The following is a 15,881-nucleotide window of genomic DNA, read 5'->3' on the forward strand; positions in this document are numbered from 1 at the left end:
TGTGACTTAAATTTGATGTTGCCTCAACATATAATATGCAAACATAAGTACTAATGTGTCAGTTCTTTTCTTTTGGTCATCTTTATCAGATTTCATGTATTTAGGATTTTTTTTCTGGTTTGTCTGTTGCAAGCAATTCTGTGTTCAGATGGTTGAAGTTTGTGTTGTCATTGCCTTCCGTTTAAATAGATCAGATTGCCAGTTGTTGTTGAGTGATTATTTGCTATGTTTCTCATCTCTTTTTCAGATACCAGTCGATTTTGGAACTAGGCACAAAGCGCAAGGACATGCTGGAAAAGAGCTGCAAAAAGTTCATGCTTTTCCGTGAAGCCAACGAATTGCAGCAGTGGATCAATGAGAAAGAGGCAGCATTGACCAGTGAAGAGGTGGGGTCTGATCTGGAACAAGTGGAAGGACTACAGAAGAAGTTTGATGACTTCCAGAAAGTAAGCACTATTTCTGAATTATCGTGTTATTGTGATAGTGGAGGAGAAAAGAAAATCTTAGTATCATATCCTTGGTTATGATTATTATAGTTTTTACAAATATGACTACTTAATGTATCAACTGGATGGCTACGAGTTTGTGTCAAATTTTATTCTCGTATTTTATCTGTGAGTTGCCTTAGGAAAGTTATACATCCTCCTTTCTTTGTGCCAATTTTCCTGATCCTTCCTAAACATTCTAAATGGTCAGGTATGCCCTCAAAGCTTTCTCAGTTTCCATTTATTTACCTGAAATGTAGCACCATTATTCTTGGCAAGTTAGCAAATGGTGGTGACATCATTGCCTGTTGTAGCCCTCGCCTACGTATGTTTTATTCTTCTGATGCAGTTTCTGGACTAGGGGCCCCCTGCATGACTTCCTAACCTTACCACTTTAACTATCTGCTAACTTGGTGCAGATGAGGGTTTAATCTAGGACCTGTGTCCATGCGAATCCATCCTCCTGTTGGGAATTGTCATATTGATACTGCACTTGAATAGTATACTTATAAAGTAAGTTCAGTGATGGGCTCAAGCTCTACTACTACTACTACGTCGACTCAGGCCAGAGGGCCAGGTGTCTGGCGGGCAAGCTCTATGAAGTGCTAATCTGTTGTAATGTGACATTTGGAGTGATAGGCACCTTTTCACAATTAGAACTTTCAGAAGTAATGTCGAGGGGAAAAATCTTGGGGGAAAAAATACCCTTTGTGTTCATTAAAATCCTAATTCAAACACATATCAGTCAAATAGAAGGAAGAGCATTAAAACTATTGGGGAAGTGTATTTTGAAGAAATTGCTTTTGCCATTGCTCGTGCAAGAGCAAATTATAGTTTCTGTTTCTGTAATTCATTTTTCAGTTATTATGGTATGTGCCAACTTTGACTATCAGCATCTTTCTCTTCTAAAGACATTTTCTGGTTCCAGTATTTCTCTGGGTTTTCTGCTTGTAGCATTATTAATATCTATAGCATATCAATATGTTTAAATCGATGGAATTGTTAATTTAGGCAATTTATCTTTAAGGATCTGAAAGCTAATGAATCTCGCTTGCAAGATATTAATAAGGTGGCAAATGACCTGGAGTCAGAGGGTCTGATGGCTGAAGAAGTACAAGTAGCTCAGGTAATGTAGCATTTCATCCACATCTCAATAAATACCTGATGTTGAGCCAGATGAGTACCACATTAAAAACTGAAAATCATTTCCTAAGCATTCAGAGTACCTCTCCTGTTCTGTCTTCAGTTTACTTTACCATTGTTTATTCTTTCTGATTCTTGCTACTTGGCATGTCAAAAACACAAAATAACAGGAATAAAGATAGACCCTTAAGCTTTCTGCTCCAATGGCTGATCCAATTTTGGTCTCAATCTCACTTCTCTCTCTTTATATTCCTTAACTAGCTTGTATCTTAAAAATCTGTTGGTTTTTGTCTAGAACAGAGGTCCAACCTTTTTTTTTAATGCTGTGGATCCTTATTCACCAAGGGGTCCATGGACCCCAGGTTGGGAGCCTCTGATCTAGAATGTATTTGATCTAATTTTATCCTTTTTTTTTGGAAGCACTTTTGTGCCCTCCTCAAACTTACGAGTCTATCTATCTATATCAACATATTTGGCTAAAGTCATGAATATTATATAGTTAAGGGTACAACAGTGATTCTAGTGGCACTCTACTAGCTACTGTTTATTAATTTGAAAATAATCCTGTCATGCTTTTTTTTGTTAGTTAGCCAGCATTCTGTCCCTGCAATGTTTCTCCGCAGCCCTTCTGCTCTGTGCAGTAATTTTGGCATCTTATTGAATGCCATCTGGAAATACAGGATTGTTCTCCCTGAGCCTCCCCATTTGTTACATCTTCAAGGAACACTAGCAGTTTTGTCAAAGGTGATTTCTTGTTCAAAGGACAATGTTCACAGCTTGATTGTCTCATTATTTTCCAAATGTCCTGTGCTTATCTCCTCGATAAGAGTTGCCAGCATTTTCTCAACAAGAGATGTTAGACCAACTGACTATAGTTTCCTGCTCTCCGTCTCACTCTTGAATGTTGGAGCTCCATTTGCATGCTTTACCTCATTCTCTGGGACTCAAGAATGGAAGGATTACAGCGAAGTTATCCACGATCTCTACAACTACGTCCTGTAAAATCCCGGGAAGACAATAGGATGTAGAGTCATTGGAGTTGTCAGCTTGAATCCCCATTAGTGTACTGGATATTCCTTCTTTACTAAGTGAAAAAGATAGCTTTAAATTTCTCCGTCCTTGCAGACCCTTGATTATCTATTATCTTTTGGATCTTTTTTAGTGTCTTCTATTGTAAATACAGATCTGAAATAATTATTTAGAAGTTTCTGCCTTTTCTCTCTTTCTCTAAATCCCCAGCCTTGTCATCTGACAATCCAGTGTTTATTTTATTTGCCATCTTTTTGTATAAGTTTAGAATTGCCTACTGTCTTGATTTTATATTGTTTGTTAATTTACTGTCTTGTTCTTCCTCTTGTAATCTTAGCAATTCTTTGCTGGCTTCTAAAACAAAATCCCAATTTTCTGGCCACCACTAATCTTTACAAAATTGTATGTCTTTCATCTTGATGTCAGCTTTGGCCAGGCTTTTCATTTTCACCAGAATAAACTGTTTGAGATTCATGAATAATCTATGTCTAAATGACTGCTGCTGCTAATCTACCACCCTTGTACTGCTGTAATTGCCTTCATTTAAGTTTAGAGCAAGGGTTACAGACCTAAAACTTAATTGAAACATGTCATAATATTTCTTTTGTGGGGAATTTTTAACCACAGTGTGCAAGCCGATTAGGTAAAAACCAGACCTCTCCCTATCTTTCTGCATTTGGCCAGTTCTTTACTTTTCCTCCTGTTTGGTGTCATCAGCAAGCTTGGAGATTTTTAACCCTTTTTCACCTTTAATTAAATTATATTAGCAATAACCATTTACAATGTTGGCTCTTCCTAGAAAAAACCCTGTGCTTCTGCTTTCCTCAATTTTGTACCTGTAGTTTGCTTTCCATTTGCCACAGTTAGTCTGGTAAAGAATGGCAATAAATGTTAATTCTGTATTTCCTGTTCAATGTTTGTTTTCATTGGAATTCACATTTCCTGTTTTTCTGCCATCTCTGTCATTCCTGAAATCCCTGGAATCCAGGGGAGAAGGAAACCAACCCTGATAAATCATATTAATATTGGTGTTTAAATTAGATGTTAACACTCTTCAGCTTTGTCTATTGCCAGTAGATTTGGAGACTTGAATCTTTTAATTATTTATTTGTGATTTTTTTTTTCCCTGTTGCTACTTCAGGAAGCAAATGTTCTATCAGCTGCTCCTGCAGTTGCCAAGGTAGGAGACTTTAAATGAGTTAAATGTATGAAGAAAAAAAATTCATTATATGCAGCTGTTATCTTGGCTGTAAACGCACAGTTTTAGTCTTTAGATTTAAAGGCCTGAGTGTAGAAGTTCTAATATATTTGAAGTTTTGTGAATATATCATTACTCTGTTTTGTTCATGTGTTCCTTGCTACAAAGTTCAGTTGCATGGAGGATGAATGTTAATATGGCCTGTGGCCATGGAATGGTCAAGTCTGTGCCTCTGAGTGTGTGCCCATGATTGAAGCTCTACATGATGATGATGGGATTGTTTAGGGCAGGGATCGGCAACCTTTCTGCCTCTGTGGGCCAGATGACATATTAATGAGCGAATGGTGGGCCAGATAAATGCCATAAAAAAACTTGAAATATGGGAATTATCCATTTAAATACATCTAGTTATGTTTTGCCTCAAATTAATGAATAACGCATGCTAGAAAATCATCTGTGCTTAAGGTTGCCTACCCCTGGTTTAGGGGACAATTGGCTGGTGGAGAATATGGACAGATCCAGTCTTTTAATTAGTTGGGGAAGTGCGATTAGTAGAGAAGTTAGAGACCTGTGCTATGTCTTGTGGCCTGGGCTTGTAGCGTATGAGATTGGGGTCCAGGACTGGGTTCAGTGGTGGGGAGGTGAATTTGGGATCAAGGACACATTTGGGGTGGTGCATGTTGGACGATCAGAGGGTCTGTGCTAGGAGCTTGGGAGATTATAGCATTAAGGCTTGCTTCAGGAGTATAGTGGAGAATGTGTGGAACTAGAGTTGTGGTTAGCACAATGGGATGGGGGTAAGGGGGAAATCTGGCCAGAACAAATATAGAACTTAACTGTTATGTGTCAAATTTTAACAAAAACATAAAAAGCCAGAAAAAGTTCTGCGGAAGGGTTTAGGCCCTAAACGTCGACTATAATCTTTTCTTAGATGCTGCCTGGCCTGCTGAGTTCTCCAGCATTTTCTGTGTGTTGCTCGGATTTCCAGCATCTGCAGATTTTCTCTTGTTTGTGATAAAGTCACAGGCAGCTTTTGTGTCAGAACAGAGCTGGTTTGCAAAGTGTTGACACAATCTGCTTTTGGCCTCTTCTGCGCAGAGGAGACTACATCATGATGCAGTACAGATAGAAGAGGTATAGGTGAATTGTAGCTTTAAAAGGAGTAAAGAGACAGCTGTTGCATTTCCAAAGATGCAAGGGAAAGTGTCGCAAGGACGGAAATGTTTGGAGATGGAAGAATGAACCTGGGAGATATTGATAGAACACTCCCTTTGGAGTGCTGAAAGGATAGGGGCAATAGCTCTTGAGGTGTGATCGAGAGCAGTTTCAACAATGCTGGAGGATGTCATTTTTAAGGAAAAAGGAAGGTGTCTGAAAGACGCCAATGTGGAAAATCTTGTCATGGAAGCTGACCATGTGGATGGGGACACTGGGATAATGCAATGAAGACCTTACAGTAAACTGGGTTGGAGGAAGAATAAATAGTCTAAATAACTGCAGGAATCTGTGAGCTGGGTTTGTAATTGATATTGGTTACTAATCATCTCCTGGATATTGAAATGTCAAGAAAGGGAGTGGAAGCTGTGGACTGTGAGAGCATACTTGAAATTGGCAACAACTTCATGACTTTCTTCAGATCTGTACACTTGTAGAAAGCAGCACCAATACAGTTAACAATAGAATGGAAAAAAAAGTTATGGGAAAGGGCTTGAGTAGGTCAGAAATGAGAGATGGATCGGATATCTCAGGAAGTTGTGGGTGTAGCTTGAGCCCATAGCTACACCTTAACCAGTCATGCTTACACAAACACATTGTCACATTCCATAAGCACTGGGCATCTGATTATACACGTTGTTCCAGGAAAGATTTTGCCTTCCACATTTTATAAATGTCATTGCCCTGACCCCACTTCCTTCCTGTCCCACCACCTCTTGTTCTAATTCGTTGCAGCCGTAAACTTGGGCAGGACAGGTGGTAGGTGTGTTAAGGAGTTGAAGACAGATTTTATGAAATGTCTGTGGCAAGAATTGGGGGAGATGGAAGGGATTGTGTAGTTCAACTTCCAGTGTTGTAATTTGGTGGGCCATGAATGTGAGGCAACATGTAGACTAAGTGTTACTTGCACAAGGAAACTTGAACTGCTTTGCTTTTTGATACGAGTTGTATACCTCCTCCCCACTACCTCTCCATGTAATGCATTAAATTTCAGTGATGATTCGTGGTTGTGTTGTCACTTGGTTAAGTAACATTTTGAGTGTAGTAAGTCTAGGCCTGACCTTTTGAGACTTGCTATTTTTTTATCTCAACTTCTTGTACTTTCCAAATGAAGGTTCATTTACAAAGGAAGTAATTGTTCTGGTGTAATCTTCTTCAAAAGTTAAATTACTTAGGCCATTGTTCCACGAGTGCGAAAATAGCCGAGGATGATTTGTATAAATAGTTTGTATAGTTTATTTGCTATCCTAACACATATTAAATTAGATACTGCATCAAAGTTATACTGGGAGCAATTTGATAAAACCAGTTGAAAGAGAGCATTCACTGTGAATTTTATCATGTTTAAATCCATGTTGAATATGTACAATACACAAACACAAGAAAAATCTGCAGATACTGGAAATCCAAGGCAACGCACACAAAGTGCTGGAGGCCAGGTAGCATTTTGTATTTACTGAATATATCCATCGTGCCTCATGCCATATTGATATAATGGCTGAATTAAATTGTGTGCATCTGATTTCTTGATGTTTATTCACTGTATTTTCTCTCTAACAAGGCTTGTAATTTTTCTTTTCCTTTTTCCCCTCATAGGATGAAGCCGATTCAAAATCGTCATCACCATGGAAGGTATGAGTTTCCTTTCAATGAATCGTGTCATTTGCCTGAAAAAACCTAGATTTGTACTACCCTTTCATTTTCCAGAGGCCACCAGTATTTGTAGTTCTACTAGTTAACATTCACTTTATACTCTGCCCCCGACCAAGGTCGCTAATTTACAGTGACTTTAGGGGGAAAAAGTGGATACCTTTATTTTGTACTGGTCTTTAATAATTTCTTTGAAACATTCATTGAAAGTTGTACATTGATGTTTTCCTTAAATTATTTCCATATTCTGGACTACAATGCCTGAGATATCCTTGACAAATTTCATCTTGACATCTTTGCTGTCTTTTGATCTACTTCTTTAGGATAAGTTGCTGTACTGACAAATTAAAAGTGAAGATATTCCTGTTTGTAGCTTGACAGGACATTCTTCAGCCTGGTTCTCCTCACTGATTTTGATTTTCATTAACTGTTGATAGAATCAGAGATTCCAAAAGGAGTTGAAGACAGTGTAATCTTGCATGGCGAGTCAGCAACTCTTCAATTGAGCATATCTCTTTCATGAATAAGAATTTCACCACCATCCCAAAATACTTCGCAGTATTTCAGGCAAATGTAATTCTTTTAGTCATGACTACAAACTACTGCTTTTAAAACTGGGTTTTCAGTAACTGCTTACTAATTATTTTAACAATTTTCTCATTTCTTGTGTGATACAATCCTGTTTACGGATGCACATTATCCATTTTTGTTTGAATAAATCCTTTTGTCCTTTAACACAACTTTTTCATCTTGGTTGTCAATATGTAAGTCGCTCTATAGAGTTGAAAGTCCTAAATACTACTACAGAGAGTGGTTGTGACAAATACAGTGGATTCCAGTTAACTGGGACACATTGGGACCAGTACATTTTGGTCCTGTTTCTGTGCTGTAGTACTATATGACTGTATGACCATAAGTTGTTCATGTTGAGAGACTTTTGTGTCTAGTCTTTGTTTAATTTACAATGTTTTTAATTGTGTTTTGGTTAGAAGGAGAGCAAGTTCACGAGTATGTAGTGACCCTCACTGTTAAAGACGAACATTTGGTGATGGTGTGAGTGAGCTGTACTCCAATACCATCAGTGTGCAGTTAGCTTGGTCTACATGTAGATTTATGTACAAAAATGAACTCTTGAGTGTTTTTCATAGAAGTATTTTCCAGCAAAAATAATTGCCATGTAGAGAGAATGGAAAAAAATTAAGGATCACTTGATGATTAAGTACCACACAGCAACTTGCAGTTCCGTAAACGTCAGCACCCCTGAATCTTCTATGTGCCTCTAACATAAAAATAAAGAACTAAATTGAACCGTTAACAAGGAACTGCTAAACCTGGTTTTTGCAAATCAAACCATTGAAATGCTTTTATTTGTGGACGATTTCACATGTTTCGTTATTCCCATCTAATCTTGACACTTATGTGTACCTTTACCTAGTGCTTGTCATTCATGATTCATTTTGACTTTAGCCTGTGAATGCTCTTAATTTTCAACATAGTTGAGTTAATGATTTGGGCATAACCTGCATTTCCCATTTTGTATTATTTTCTCATATAACCAACAGAAAAGAGGTTCTGAAGGTTGAGCAAGCTAGGGTTTTACTCTTTGGAGCGAAGAAGGGTGAGAGGGGACTTGATAGAGATCTACAAGATGATAATCATAATTAGAGTAGACAGCCAGCACCTCTTTCCTAGGACAGTAATGGTTAGTATGAGAGTACATACTTTTAAGGTGATTGGACGAAAGTATGAGGAAGGGGCATGTCAGGTAGGTTTTTTACAGGGAGAATGGTAAGTGCGTTGAATACACTGTTGGGTGTGGTGGATGTATTTGGGACATTTCAGAGATTCTTAGGTAGTTACATGGATTAAAAAAAATGAAGGGCTGTGTGAGAGAGAAGAGTTGGATTGACCTTGGAGTAGATCAAAAGGTCGGCCCAGCATTATTGGTAGTAGGACCCGTACTATACTGTTCTGTGTTCTAAATGAATTGTTGTTGATGATTGGTATTTCTAATTTTAACATTTCTCTTCACTGACTGCTCGTGACTGGTTTGGTTTTCTGCTGCTGTGATTCATGGTTGCGATAGTCTGCCCGACTGATGATGCAAACTGTGGCTAATTTTAATGCCATCAAGGTAAGAACTGATGTATCTTTTACTTTCTGACACTATCTCTTCACATGTTTTACGTGCAGTGCTGGGATTTCCCATTGTACTTTACTCATTTGTTGAAGTGCATTGCTGTTGTAATTTAGGTTTCAATAGTGTCCTTTCTTCATTCATCATCTGTATCGAGTAATAAACCAGTCATATATTGCAAAAGGTTTTGGAACATGCGCCGGTTGTTTCAATTGAGCTAAACTGCTATGCATAATAATATGCTATAAAATAGTGAATTTGCATCTTGTTGTCTTAAGTTAACCCCTTGCTTCTTTGTGCTTTATCAGTGCATGTGTATTAATTGTGCAACTTTGAGAGGTAGCTGTACTTCAGGGGTAGTAGATCATGAGAAATAAAAGGTTTTTGCAAAATGTATAAGGGCATTTCTAGGAAAAGGATTATGATAAATGTAAGGTTCTGGAAATTATCACAGTCTACACAGTTTATGATTTTATGATGTAGCTGACTGTCCTGCGGTAAAGTACTAGACTGCATTAAGTAGGATATTGACATTAGGTCTGTGCATTCTTTTCAAATAAATGGTGGCCAGTGAGCAGGTGCAAGAGACTTTAATCAATATTCAGTTGATATCACTTTCATGTGCTGCCTTACATATGATTCTCATGAACAGAATGGGCTCTCAGTCACAGAGCTAGGTTCTCACCAGCAAGTTGAAGCCTGTTACTGGGTTAAGAGACCTATACCTACCTTCGTCCCTCTCCTGTGTTGTGTTCCTATGGTACCTTGAAGCTTTCCTCAAACTTCAGCTCATCCCCTCTTACCATCTTCTTGCTCCTTAAGTTCCTACAGCAAATGAAAATCCCATCGATAATGATGCTCAGCACAAGGGTTCCTGTAATTGGAGTGGAAGATTTAGCAAAAATTAAACTTTTAATTAAATAAACCAAATACCTCTAGATACCTGAACTTTAAAAAAAATCTACTAATTTAAGCTATTGAAAGGATTTATCCTCAAGTGATATTTCTGTGTAGACTTGGTTGATTTGCATCCTTCTGTTTTTTTTTGTCAGGATCTGAATGAGCGTTGGAAGTCACTGCAACAACTGGCTGAGGAGCGCAGCCAGATCTTGGGAAGTGCCCATGAGGTACAGAGATTCCATAGGTGAGTAGCTGTGTTAAATTAATAGAATTGAAATGCGGAATTCTGTTTTATTTGCATTCTTTCTTTAACTGCAACTCTTTTTAATAATTCAATTCAATTTAGTAAGATTGGCTTGACAATTATTTCTGTACAGGTTCAAGGTACAAAGTAAAATTTATTATCTGAGTACATACACGTCACCACATGCAACCCTGAGATTCTTTTTGCTGTGGGCATACTCAACAAATCTATAGAATAGTAACTGAAAACAGGATCAATGTAAGAGCAAGAGCGTAGAAGACAACAAACTGTTGCAGTGCAACTATAAATAAATAGCAATAAATAACGAGAGCATGAAATAATAAGCTAAAGAGTCCTTAAAGTGAGATCATTTGTTGTGGGAACATCTTAATAAATGAGTATAATTATCCTCTTTTGTTCAAGAGCCTGATGGTTGAGGGGTAGTAACTGCTCTTGAACCTGGTGGTGTGAGTCCTGAGAAACTTGTACCTTCTGCTTGATGGCAGCAGCGAGAAAAGAGGGGTGAGAATCTTTGATAAGAGATGCTGCTTTCCTACATCAGCATTTCATATAAATGTGCTTAATGGTTGGGAGTGCTTTGGCCGTTTATGTACTGGGCCGAATCTGTTACCTTTTGTAGGATTTTCCGCTCAAAGGCATTGGTGTTCCCATACCAGGCAGTAATGCAGCCAGTTAATATACTTTCCACTACACAACATTAGAAGGTTGTCAAGGTTTTTAATGTCATGTCGAATCTCTGCAGCCTCCTAAGGAAGTAGAGACACTTGTCATGCTTTCTTTGCAATTAGATTTGTGTGCTGAATCCAGGACAGGTCCTCTGAGATAGTGACACCTGGCAATTTAAAGTTACTAACCCGCTTCACCTCTGATCCTCTGATACGGATTGACTCATGGACCGCTGGTTCCCTCTCGTGAAGTCTACAGTTAGTTTTTGTCCTTGCTGACACTGAATGAGAGGTTCTTGTTATGACACCACTCAGCCAAATTTTCAACCTCCTTCCTATATGCTGATTCATCACCACCTTTGATATGGCTCACAACAGTGGTGTCACTGGCAAACTTGAATATGGTGTTGGAGCTTACTTAGCCACACAGTCATAGGTAAGTCATTAATTGTGGTTTAAAATATTTATATTAATATTGTGCAGAGATGCTGATGAAACCAAGGAATGGATTGAAGAGAAAAACCAAGCTCTGAACACAGATAATTATGGACATGACCTAGCAAGCGTACAGGCCCTGCAGCGTAAACATGAAGGATTTGAACGGGACCTTGCTGCTCTGGGAGATAAAGTGAGCTATAATTTTGGTCTGTCAAACATTAACAGTCTTTAATTCTTTTGGAAAGTAGTTTGTTTTGTCCTACTCAATGGTGGGCTTATTTGGCAAAATTAATTTAATTGCCTGAACGTCTAGGACGTATTTAGCTGAGCTATTTATAACTATATCTCTTGAAGATGTATGGGCTTTGCAAGATTAAAAGCTTTCAAAATTGCATGAATTTAATTATGACCTCAGTTAAAATCAAATAAACTCCATACTGGAATCTTCTTTACATAACTTCATCCAGTTGTCCAGTTAGGATTCTATAGAAATAATGAATCAACTAAAACTAATGGATTTCTTATGGCACCGTTGAGAACAGAAGATAAAACCTATGCCAGATCAGTATGATTCCTCGTTACCCTTTTGTGTACACCAAGTGAAAGAAAATCAACGATACGTTAGAATATGCCACGTGGGAAAATTAGGGAAGGGGGTCATGACAGGTGCAACATGGTAATAGGGTATATTATCTCCAATATAGCAATGTGACTTCTTAAAAGGGTAATGCTAATTCATTTGCAACTTTTACCAAAGCTAGAATTGAATCTAAAGAATTTTAAGTTCAGAGAAAAGCGGTATTTACTAATTCATACAACAGTAGAGATGCACCTGATGTATTGAATGCTGGTCCAAAATCTGTTTTTAATTCCATGTTGTCTGACTGAATTTTAATTGTTGTATATAGGTGAATTCCCTGGGAGAAACTGCGAACAGATTGATTCAGTCTCATCCAGAGTCAGTTGAAGATGTCCAAGAAAAATGCACAGAACTAAATCAGGCCTGGACTAACCTGGTGGAGCGTGCTGACCAGCGTAAAGGAAAATTGAACGACTCTCATGACCTGCAGCGTTTCTTGAGTGATTTCAGGTACCAGTCACACTTGCCTTTCCCTGCAAAGTACAAATTGAGGATTATTTTGTTACTTGTTACCAGTGCATAGATGTATGAGGGAACTACAACTCGACTACCAGACCGCATCATGCCACAGATTTCCCTTTTCTGCTGCCTAGCATTTACATGTTGCTGCCAGGAGTTTCCCAAGTACCAACTCTCACTAAAAAATAATGATTTTGCACTAAAAATAGTATGTATCTATTTTTTTTAGAGAAAAGGTCAAGCACAAAATGTTGAGTCCCCAGAAAGCAATACAAATCATTTTACTTTTAGAAACAGTAATAGTCTATTTAGCCCCACAAATCTACTCATCTCAAAAGTGAGACAACTGATAGATGACCCAACTTCAGATATCTGTCTTTGCCACTTGTCTCTAAATTTCCTTAGATTAATAAAAAGCTGTTGATTTTAGAATTGAAGCCTAGCATCAATTGTCTTTTGTGGGAGAGTTTCAACTTGCTTGGAAATGTTATCTGAAAGAAAAAAATTTCTTTAAAAAATGACCTGTTTTATTTGATGCTAGATCCCCCAACAAATGAAAAATGGGTTTCTTTCTGTGTACTTTATTTGTTCCCCTTACTACTCTTCAAAATCTTGATCATGTCTGCCTTAACCTTATAAATTCAAAAGAATGTCAGTTTATGTAATTTCCTTTGAGCAAAGTACTGTTGGAGGTTATGGTTATCCCACTCAATTACTGTTTTCCCAGAGACCTTATGTCCTGGATAAATGGAATCAGAGGATTGGTTTCTTCAGAGGAACTCGCCAAGGATGTAACAGGAGCAGAAGCCCTTTTGGAGAGACACCAGGTGACTTAAAAAAAGATCTAAACTGATTCATTTCCCTAAATTGTGTTAGACAATCATTGGAAATATTTTTATTCTGTTATTCAAAAGAAGAGTTTAATTTTTAATGTCCACTTTTTAGCCAAAGAATAACTGCTTTAATTAGTGCATGGTGACTTTTTATTGGGTTTAAAACCAGATTTGGAAATCGACCAATACTGCTTCTGAATGAAATACTACTTCAGATACTGCTTCTGAATGAAAATGTTTAAAAATGTATCATCAGTGATTTGCTTGCCATTCTGAGTTTTTGTTCAACATAGACATGTTGGAAGCAGTATTAACTTAGTGTCTTGTAAACGTGTCTAGAATTATTCTTGATTAATCTTACGAACTTCACAAACACTAATGTCATAGTTTTAAATGTCAATGCAAGGGAATGTGTTGTATTGCAAAGGTACCAACTTGTAACCCATTCTGATATTCAGTAAGATGTAGTAAAAGTTATTCTTTTCCCTACATTTGGTGATTTTTTTTTTTCAAAACACATCTGTAGTAATACTTCTGGGAGAAATATCCAATCATGATTTGCTAATGGTTCTGATTGTTCATTCCTTTCTTCTTAAAGGAAGTTCTGTATTGTTGCACTCATTGGATGCTGAGTGTACTTAATACAAGTTTCAAGACTCCTTGTTATTTTGGTGGATAGAAAATCAGATTTGAAATTGGTGATTTCAAGCTCAATTTTTGTCCCCCTATTGGGCAGCAGGAATGCTGCTTGAGGAAATCCAAACTATGAAACCGTTTTATACAGGTAATATCTACTTTTAACTATGTCTATTTCTCTCACTCTTAACCCTTGTTACAGGAACATCGTACTGAGATTGATGCTAGGGCAGGCACATTCCAAGCATTTGAACAGTTTGGACATCAGCTCCTGGCTCGCGGACATTATGCTTGCCCTGAAATTAGGGAGAAATTGGATATCCTGGAGCGTGAACGTGCAGGTTTGGAGAAAGCCTGGATCCAGCGCAGAATGATGTTGGATCAGTGTCTGGAGTTGCAGGTATTGAGATCACAGCATATTTTCACAGAATTACCTTGTAGCTGATGGACTAAATTTGTGCTTTTGCTACTGTGGTGTGGCTAAGATTTCATTTGAATTTTGCTAGTAAAGGCAAATAAAAGGTGAATCCTTTGATGAAGGGTCTCGGCTTGAAACATCAACTACTTACTCTTTTCCATCAATGCTGCCTGGCCTGCTGTGTTCCTCCAGCATTTTGTGTGTGTTGCCCTGAATCTTTTGATTGTTGTAGATTTAACACCAAGTGCACTGCTTCTCACTGCACCGAAGTATGAAGCAATCTGTGCCATTACATTATCTAGTTGGAGAAAATTGTTTGTACGCTAAACTGATTGTTTAGATTAATCAGTTTGTACAGTTTATATTCATCCATTTTTAATAGGATTGTTTTTATTATTAAATGGAATTCATTAATGAATATTACTGATGCATTGTTAAAAAGTAATGCAAAAGGGACAGCTGTGATGAGGGGAATAGAAAGTGGAATTTAAATTGAGGATTTGAAGTTTTATCAAGCAGCAAAGCAAAAATTTGATTACAAATGTGAGGAGTGGATGTTCAGCCAAGCTGATGATCAATTATGAAATGTGCTTCTCAGCTTCTCTATTGAATGCATTCAGAAATTCTTTTATTATTCACCACACTGGAAGATGGTATTGGTCACAGTTGGTATGGAAGCGTATTGTTTCCATTTTATCTGCTTCCACCATTTTTTCCCTAGGGTGAATTTTTGTTTCCTGGTTATTGACCCTGTAATGTTTGCTGAATTTGTATCTTCTGAATTAGAATCGGGTTTATTATCACCGGCATGTGACGTGAAATTTGTTAACTTAGCAGCAGCAGTTCAATGCAATACATAATCTAGCAGAGAATAAAAAATAAATAAAATAATCAATAAACAATGTATATTGAATAGATTTTAAAAAGTGCAAAAACGGAAAAATGTGAGGTAGTGTCCAAAGATTCAATGTCCACTTAGGAATCAGATGGCAGAGGGGAAGAAACTGTTCCTGAAATCACTGAGTAATTAAGGCTTCTGTACCTCCTACCTGATGGTAACAGTGAGAAAAGGGCATCCCTGGGTGCTGGAGGTCTTTAATAATGAATGCTACCTTTCTGAGACACCACTCCCTAAAGATGTCCTGGGTACTTTGTAGGCTAGTACCCAAGATGGAGCTGACTAGATTTACAACCTTCTGTGCTGCTTTTGGTCCTGTGCAGTAGCCCCTCCATACCAGACAGTGATGCAGCCTGTTAGAATGCTCTCTACGGTACAACTATAGAAGTTTTTGAGTGTATTTGTTGACATACCAAATCGCTTCAAACTCCTACTAAAGTATAGCCGCTGTCTTGCATTCTTTATAACTACATCGATACGTTGGGACCAGAATAGATCCTCAGAGATATTGACACCCAGGAACTTGAAACTGCTCACTCTCTCCACTTCTGATCCCTCTATAAGTATTGGTATGTGTTTCTTCATCTTACCCTTCCTGAAGTCCACGGTCAGCTATTTCGTCTTACTGACATTGAGTGCCAGGTTGTTGCTACGGCACCACTCCACTAGTTGGCATATCTCACTCCCGTACGCCCTCTCGTCACCACCTGAGATTCTACCAACAATGGTTGTATCATCAGCAAATTTATAGATGATATTTGAGCTATGCCTAGCCACACAGTCATGTGTATACAGAGTAGAGCAGTGGGCTAAGCGCACACCCCTGAGGTGCGCCTTGTCCTCTAGTAGCTTGTTTAGTGCTTGAGTTAAGT

The 15,881-nt window shown here is 38.0% G+C and overlaps 1 protein-coding gene across 7 annotated transcripts in view; it reads left to right on the forward strand.

Annotated features, from left to right (window-relative positions):
- sptan1 (spectrin alpha, non-erythrocytic 1) overlaps window positions 1-15,881 on the forward strand; it is a 116,474-nt gene that overhangs the window by 59,901 nt on the left and 40,692 nt on the right. For all 7 annotated transcript variants that reach the window (XM_063073664.1, XM_063073663.1, XM_063073666.1 and 4 more), the window contains 10 exons: window positions 248-446; window positions 1,513-1,611; window positions 3,799-3,837; window positions 6,667-6,702; window positions 8,807-8,854; window positions 9,910-10,001; window positions 11,171-11,315; window positions 12,034-12,215; window positions 12,952-13,051; window positions 13,896-14,093. In XM_063073664.1, coding sequence (XP_062929734.1) covers window positions 248-446; window positions 1,513-1,611; window positions 3,799-3,837; window positions 6,667-6,702; window positions 8,807-8,854; window positions 9,910-10,001; window positions 11,171-11,315; window positions 12,034-12,215; window positions 12,952-13,051; window positions 13,896-14,093 — 1,138 coding nt within the window. The remainder of the gene's footprint in view (window positions 1-247; window positions 447-1,512; window positions 1,612-3,798; window positions 3,838-6,666; window positions 6,703-8,806; window positions 8,855-9,909; window positions 10,002-11,170; window positions 11,316-12,033; window positions 12,216-12,951; window positions 13,052-13,895; window positions 14,094-15,881) is intronic.

The sequence above is a fragment of the Mobula hypostoma genome, chromosome 21, assembly GCF_963921235.1.
Source record: "Mobula hypostoma chromosome 21, sMobHyp1.1, whole genome shotgun sequence".
In the NCBI taxonomy this organism is placed as follows: domain Eukaryota; kingdom Metazoa; phylum Chordata; class Chondrichthyes; order Myliobatiformes; family Myliobatidae; genus Mobula; species Mobula hypostoma.